The sequence below is a fragment of the Stomoxys calcitrans genome, chromosome 2 (assembly GCF_963082655.1).
Source record: "Stomoxys calcitrans chromosome 2, idStoCalc2.1, whole genome shotgun sequence".
NCBI classification, from domain to species: Eukaryota; Metazoa; Arthropoda; class Insecta; order Diptera; family Muscidae; genus Stomoxys; species Stomoxys calcitrans.
In genome coordinates this window covers 220,287,298-220,295,590 of record NC_081553.1, presented here as the reverse complement: position 1 = coordinate 220,295,590, position 8,293 = coordinate 220,287,298, and the positions used below count along the sequence as shown (strand labels likewise).

Here is an 8,293-nt window from a genome sequence, read left to right as displayed (position 1 = left end):
ACGGAGGGAAGGCAAGACAGTATCAGCCCAACCAATAAAGTTTGTCTCACGCAAACAGCTGTTAACAGCCTGCCAGATTTAACGGTATTAAGATGTTTGATTTTTTTTCTTCTCTTTGTTGTGTCTTTCTTTTCTCAAATTTTTTGCACACGTACACACATTTTGCACATGCTCACGCACTCATAAATTTCTTTATGTGTGTTGACAGGCGCTTAATTCTCACATCCGAAACCGCAAGAAGGTTTCTCTTAAAACTCTTCTGATGACTGATGAATTTCATAGAAATTTGTTCAGTTTTAGATATACCTCCCATATATATGCATCTCTCGGTTTTCACTTAAAATACCTTTGCTAAAGTATTTATCAATCGATCTTTACAAAAATTTGTATAACGGTTTACTCTACGGCTTCTACAATATGTACAGATTTTGATCGAAATTCTACATATAAAATTTAACATTGCACATCCAATGTGGTGTAGGGTATCAAAAGGTCGGCTTCGTCAGACTTTAGCCTGTCCTTACTTATTTCTTCTACGAAATTAAAATATTTTTGACAAATAACAATCGTAAGCCATGATCCAATTGTACTTACGGAACAAAATTAATATTCGAACAAAAACTCGCACCAATAACGGATGCGAGAATTAGGCCCCTACTTGATGTCAAAATGGCGAGTTCTAGGGATTTCTGTCATATGATTTCTATGTTGTAGTACAATAGCAATTACAAAGGAATAGGTGCAAGTAAGCTCAAAAGTTTCAAACCAGTGATGGGTATACTGACTATACGACGTAACTATGCAAAATAACAACAATGCTTCGTACGAACGAAGCCAAACGAAGCTGCTTACACTGTACGGTTGTTGTTGTTTTTATTGTAGAAGTGTGTTGTGTGCTATTTTTCGCCTGCTTGATTCTGTGTAATATCCAGATTCAGACTCTACGACTAAGGTGGGGTGCGTGCTGAGGGATATGGGTCTGAGTCGAGTGGGTATGGCTGGATAGTAAACAGGTGATGTTTATCGTGTGGTCCCAGGTCAAACACATCGGATATGGCCCATAAGGCCCATAAAATTCACATTTATTATCCGATTTTGCTGAAATTCGAGAACGTGATTTGTCTTAGGCCGTTCCACATATTTCTTTAATTTGGCCTTGATCGGTTCAGATTTGGATTTAGCTGCCATATAGACCGACCCTCCGATTTAGGGTCTTAGGCCCATAAAAGCCACATTTGTTATCCGATCTTCCTGAAATTTGGGACAGTGAGTTGTGTTAGGACAGAACATCTTTCGCAATTTGGCCTAGATTGGTCCAGATTTGGATATATCTTCCATATAGATCGATCCTATGTAATGTGGGTATGGCTGGATAGTAAACAGGTGACGTTTATCGTGTGTTCTCAGGTCACACACATCCTGCACGTTCTAATACATCAATCGTTGTTCTGTAGGAGTTAAGGCGGCTGCATCTGCCGTATCGTATGGTTATTTTCGGTTGTGTGTGGTTGCCTATGTATGCTTTAAACCATACATTAACATTGCACTCAACTCAACAATGTTTTAAATTAAGTATTATTATTTTTTTTTATATTTAATTTTTTTATGTATTTTTTAACATAATTTACATTAAAAATTTAGTTTTTTTCAAGTTTACCATTTTTTGTATTTTATTTTTTAGTAATTAAATTTTTTTTTTAATTTTTTCAATAAATTGTTGATGTTATATTTTTTATAATATCGTTTATAATTCTTGTTACCTAATTAAATTAAATTGAATAAGTAAAAAAATATTTCTTTGGAAAATATACTTTGTTTTTACTTTAAAAATTATACGATATAGGGTGTTTTTTAAAAGGGTATGTATGTATGTTGGTGTGATTAGATGTTGTTGTATAATGTTAACGTTTTCGACTTCTTCGGAAGACATACAATGAAATAAAGAAATACTCTACTTGGTATGTACTTCAATGTTGCATATGATGTTGATGTTGATGCTGGTGTGATTGAGCGATCTGCTGCTGTTGTTGACTGCTGCCAACATGATGGTCCTCTGTTATGAGATGCAAATCATGCAAAGCTTGTGCAATGGGCAAGGGACGTTGAGGCCAGTGATTGGGTTGCAATAACAATTGAGCATTAGCCAAATGGCGTTGCAAAGAGCCAATTGTGGGATATATGGACTGTTCGATAAATTCGGCAATGGTGTACTGGAAAAATAAAGAGAAAATATAAAGAAAATTAGAAAAAAATATTTAAAAAAAAACTGAAAAAAAAAATTCAAAATGCCTGTTAACGTCAAAACAGAATGAGTTGTTGTTTGTTTGGGCGTCGTATTGAAAAATGCAAAAGTTAAAAATTGTTTTACTTTTGAGCGTTACTTTTGTGGGATTTGTTTGAAGAGTTAGATTTTCAAAATCGCACCAAAAATTGTACATACTAAAGCCTTAAAAATCGAAACGATTAAAAGATATGTGGGAACTTTACCTATATCTGGTTCGATTTTGATGGCATTTTTTGCATGTAGTACGACGTCAAATAAAACATCTCCTCCAAAATTTTGTAAGGATGGGACCAAAATTGTGGCTACTACAGCTTTAAAAGGACATATCGGATGAAAGATATATATGAGAGCTATATATAAATCTGATCCGATTTCAATGAAATTTCGCACACATATTGGGACGTCGAAAGACACACTTTGTGCCAAATTTTGTAAGGATGGGACCAAAATTGTGGCTACTACAACTTTAAAAGGGCATATCGGGTAAAAGATATATATGGGAGCTATATATAAATCTGATCCGATTTTTATGAAATTTCGCACACATATTGGGACACATATTTTCAAAATCAATAGCGTTCGTCCAAAAAAGAGACTTATGCAAAATTTTGTGAAAATCGGACAACAAATGCGACCTCTACCTCGATTACAAGAATACATGGACAAACAGACAGACGGACATAGCTAAATCGAATCAGGAAGTGATTCTAAGCCGATCGGTATACTTATCAATGGGTCTACCTCGTCTCCTTTTTAGCGATGCAAACAAATGCACAAATCTATAACACCCTGTGCCACAGTGGCTATAACAAAGCATAACGTCTAGGCTATAACAAAGCATAACGCGCTCAAGGCCAAAACAGAATGAGCGCGTTGAGCTTTGTTTCTGAGCATCGCGTTTTAAGCGAACCACAAAAGCAACGCGGAAAAGTTAAAACATTTTCAACTTAGATGCTTGAAAGCAAGCGTCATTCGGTGTTGCCACACGTGTAGGAAGTAGTGTTTTTAGACGTCAAAGTTAAAAGTTGTTTAACTTTTGCGAGTTTATTTTTTGACATTTGTTTGCAGAGTAACATTTTTCAACGCGACGCTCCTCAGCGCTATCATTCTGTTTAGGTCTTCATGCTGTTTTGGCCTTTACTCTATGAACCGTTGAACTTACCTTATCAAATATTTCATACATTAACTCCTGAGCCTGTCGTGACATACCCTGCAGCTCACTTATATACAATGGGGTCTTTTGCGTTAACTCATGCACCCTTATGGGTGAACTGAAATTATGCCGCACATTATAATCGGACATCCAAGCACTGCGATCCTGCACTTGATTCAAATACATTTGTACTTCGCTTAGTAGTTCATAGAGTCTCAGGGAGTATTTGTAGAACTGATGGCCCACATAGACACATGTGGAGAATAGTTGATTGTGATGAGAGTTCGGTTGCAGATCTAGCCAGGGATGACCGGAGCGCCGCTTATCCAATTGATAGACACATTGCAAAACTTTGAGCAAATCATTTTCCTTGGGATTTGTATCGAAGTAGCCCTTGGAGACCGTAGACAAGGAGACCATTAAACTGGGTATGCCAGTGGGCAAGAGTTCACATAGCACCGCAAAATGATCGTAACGCTGCCAACCGGTCAAAACAAGTCCCTGAAAGCCTTTGGAAAATCTTGCTCCCTCTTTGGCAATAACAGCTAGCCAGCGTATATTATTCTCCAAATGATTTTGAATGGGCGGTATCATGAGACTCTCACCAAAAGCCCCCTTAAAGGCTGAAGCAGCCCAGGCTGTGGGAAAGACCCTAGTATAACGCTCCCACAGCATAGGCGGTATAAAGCGATAGATGTCATTGACATATACCCAAATCATGGGCTCCACGTATTGGCCGATCTGTGAGTGCTGCATCTCACTCAGTGTCATGCCACGCAACATATCATCCCAGATGATCACTTTCAGCTGGCTCCATTTGTTCCGGACAAAGTGGGCCACATTGATGACATGATTCATGAATAATTCTCCCCTGGATTTTTGTCTGCACTGAACACATTCTCCCATGCGGGCCACCTCATCACATCCTATGTGTATGTGGGTCATCTTTAGTGACTCCACTTCCAGATGGAATTCAATCACTTGGGTGAGCATGGCTTCGATGAAGAACAGAGAAGGTTTTTGACTAGGACAAATCGATTGTGGGCTATCGGGTAGCTCGCGCATTGAGGCGAACTCTTGTAATTTCAAAGCGTATTCCATGTGGCCAAAGGTTTGCACTAAGGGCATTACTTTGAAGCCAAAGTGGGCGCAGGTTTGTAGGAAATCCTGAAATGAGAAGAAGAAAACAAATCTTAAAAAGCTCTTAATAGTCTAGAATAAGTCTACTTCAAATAGAAAAATTGAGCCTTCTGGGGCTCAAATATTGAAAAAAGGGTCGCGGGGTTTTTTCATTCACATTGTACCTCAATATTCAGTGTTTGTTTTGGAACTTACTTTCAATTCTTCCCTATTGTAAGCATTTTTGGCCGCAAGCGTTGAAATGTTACCCTCAAATGGGAACATGTCCTCATATTCAATTAACAAGCCCGTAGCACCCAAAGTTTTCATTACCGGCAAGAGCTGCTTCAAAAAGGATAACTGAAAACAAAAGCGGGAACCATTTAAAAATAAAATTGCAATAGGTTTTCCTTTTTTTTCATTCAAACAGCTACCTTGGGTGGTGCCCCCTTCAGATCCAAATGCACCAAGCGTTCCTTGGGCGGTTTAGGACCGTCTGGCCCTATACCAGCCACCACTGGTATACCCATGCGCTGCAGCTCATGCTCATACTGCGTCTGACGCTCGGCCGATGACAACATCTGAGCTTCGTTTTCCATTTGATTTTGTATCTCATCCATGACGGAGTTTTTGACGCGCTGTTGATTTTCCAAGATTTTCAAACGTTCCTCCTCGAAGAGATAACTTTCACCAACTATGGGACCTTTTTTGCGTCTTGCCACCAAGGAAAGTGTTTGAGCCGAGGCTTCTTCTATTATCACCGAATTGGGATTTTTGGTGGGCTTGAGAAATCTACCCAAACCAGAGTTTGCTAAACTGTTGGGATGTGTCTGCGAACGCAGATCCTTTTTTGCCTTGGTGTTTAGCTTATCAGATTCCTGTTGGAAGCGTAAGACACGATTTGCTTGGGAGATGAGTTTTTGCAGGACATAAATGTGTTTGTAGGAATCCTTGTCTATGCTATCGGCATCGGGGATATTCTGAGAAAAATAACAAAGAGATTGAAGGGAAAGATATATGAAAAGTAGAGAGAGAGAGAGAGAGAGGGAAAGAGAGTGTAGAGCGACAGCATATATTAGAAATATCTTTTGATTTCTTTTTTATTCTTACATTTACACCATAGCCTTGTGGGAAATTATGATTTGTATCCAAATAAGCCCAAGTCCACAGGCCAAAGAGTACAAGCGAGGACAAAAGTAAAAGCAGCGATATTTTACGACGCCAAATTAATATGAAAATATTTGTGTGCATCTGAAAATAAATAAAAAAAAACATTAGTAAGAAATTAAAAAAAAAAACAAAATTTAATTAAAAAAAATTAATAACATTCACCTTAAAATACACGAAAATTCTTTTTCAAAAAAAAAAAAAATAATAATTTCCTTAAAAAAATTGTTATTTGTATTTTAACAATATATGTATGATTTTCATAGACAATTTGATAAAAAATTAATTTTCATAAAAAATTTCGTCAAAATATGATATTGTAGAAAATTTGTACAAAATTTGATTTTCATCGAAAATTTTGTAGAAATTGAATTTAAAGAAAAGATTTTGTCTAAATTTAATTTTTACAAAAAAAATTAGCCAAAATTTGATTTTTTGAAATTTTTTTAACTAAATTTTAAAAAATTTTTAATTTTTGTCACGCTAGCTTTCGAAGAAATAAAGATAGGCTCTTGAAATTTTGCACAAACAAATTCTTCCTATTACAGTAGGCCAGTTGGGATTGTAAATGGATCATATCGGTCCATGTTTTGATAGAGCTCCCATATAAACCGATCTCCCGATTATGCTTCTTGAGCTTCTAGAGGGCGCAATTCTAATCCGATTTGGCTGAAATTTTGAACAGTGACTTCTTTTATCACCTTCAATATATATGCCTGGCCTGAATCGGTGAAAAACCTGATATAGCTGCCATATAAACAGATCTCCGGATTTTACCCCTTGAGCCTCTAGTGGGTGCCATTTTTATCCAATTTGGCTTAAATTTTGAACAGTGACTTCTTTTATGACCTCCAATATTTGTGTTGGGTATGGCCTGAATCGGTATAAAACCTGATATAACTGTCATATAAACCTATCTCCAGATTATACCTCTTGAGCCTCTAGAGGGCGCTATTCTTATCCGATTTGACTGAAATTTTGAACATTGACTTCTTTTATGACCTCCAATATATGTGTTAAGTATGGCCTGAATCGGTTTAAAACCTGTATAGCTGTCATAGAAACCGATCTCCAGATCATAGCTCTTGAGCCTCTAGTGGGTGCCATTTTTATTCAATTTGGCTTAAATTTTTAACAGTGACTACTTTTATGACCTCCAATATTTGTGTTAAGTATGGCCTGAATCGGTCTAAAACCTGATATAACTGCCATATAAACCGATCTCAAGATTATACTTCTTGAGCCTCTAGAGGGCGCTATTTTTATCCAATTTGGCTTTAATTTTGAACAGTGACTTCTTTTATGACCTCCAATATACGTATTAAGTATGACTTGAATCGGTCTAAAACCTGATATAGCTGCCCTATAAACCGATCTCCAGATTATACCTCTTGAGCCGGATTATACCTCTTGAGCCTCTAGAGGGCACTATTTTTATTCGATTTGGCTGAAATTTTGAACAGTGACTTTTTTTATGACCTCCAATATATATGTTAAGTATGGCCTGAATCGGTCTAAAACCTGATATAGCTGCCGTATAAACCGATCTCCAGATTATACCTCTTGCGCCGGATTATACCTCTTGAGCCTCTAGAGGGCGCTATTATTATCCGATTTTGGTGAAATTTTGAACAATGACTTCTTTTATGACCTCCAAAATATGTGGTAAGTATGGCCTGAATCGGTGTAAAGATTGATATAGCTCCCATATAAACCGATCTCCCTTTTGCATTTCTTGAGCCCCTAGAGGTCGCAGTTCTTGTATGATATGGCAGAAATTTGTCAGCCAAATAACAACCTTCAACATACGCGCCATATATGGTCTGTATTTATTTATAACCTGATATAGCTCCCGATTTTACTTCTTGAGCCCGTATAGGGCGCAATTCTTATCCGATTTGGATGAAATTTTGCACAATGACTTTTACTATGGTTTCCAACATCCAAACCAAGAGCAGGGTATATATGAAAATTAATCTTCCGAAAAGAAAATCCAAGAAAATGAGGAATTAATTTTCAGCAAAAGAAGAAGAAACAGAAACACAGCGAACTGTTTTTGCTTTTTATTTAAGCATCCATTATTTGTGTGAATGCAAAGCCATAGTGGTGAGAATGCGAGAGGTGACTAAAAGAGGTCACTATAGGGGTGCGGGTGTGTGGCGGTGTGACACGTGTGGCCTTACATGGTGTTCTTTGGCATGAAGGTCATTCAGTAGCTTAAGCTGCGGCTATGAACAAAGCAGTTTGCGGCTTAATATGTTGCCAACGGTTAAATTCATCTTTGACAACGCACTTGTTTTAACATTGAAATAAACATTAAATGGAGCCAAATTAACTAATTGTGTGCCCACACTATGCACTTAATGATTGATATAGTTGGCGGAGAGTTAAAACATGTAAATAAAAAATAGTGCAGTATTTTTGCTTACATAATGTGATGGGTTAAGGTAAAAAATCAATATCTTTTTGTATGTTTCTATATTCAGATAGTTTAAAATGATCATGTGACGAAAATAGAGCCCTTTATATATCTATATCAGAAAGGGGTTGTGTGAGGAATTGCCCTGCCA

At 37.2% G+C, this 8,293-nt stretch overlaps 1 protein-coding gene across 3 annotated transcripts in view; it reads right to left on the bottom strand.

Annotated features, from left to right (window-relative positions):
- Positions 1 to 1,811: 1,811 nt before the first annotated feature.
- LOC106096396 (hexosaminidase D) overlaps positions 1,812 to 8,293 on the bottom strand; it is a 141,832-nt gene continuing 135,350 nt past the window's right edge. For all 3 annotated transcript variants that reach the window (XM_059363463.1, XM_013264131.2, XM_013264130.2), the window contains exons 2-6: positions 5,667 to 5,807; positions 4,991 to 5,536; positions 4,773 to 4,916; positions 3,447 to 4,604; positions 1,812 to 2,210 (exon numbers count right to left, since the gene is read on the bottom strand). In XM_059363463.1, the coding sequence (XP_059219446.1) occupies positions 1,968 to 2,210; positions 3,447 to 4,604; positions 4,773 to 4,916; positions 4,991 to 5,536; positions 5,667 to 5,807 (2,232 nt within the window). In that variant the 3' untranslated portion in view covers positions 1,812 to 1,967. The remainder of the gene's footprint in view (positions 2,211 to 3,446; positions 4,605 to 4,772; positions 4,917 to 4,990; positions 5,537 to 5,666; positions 5,808 to 8,293) is intronic.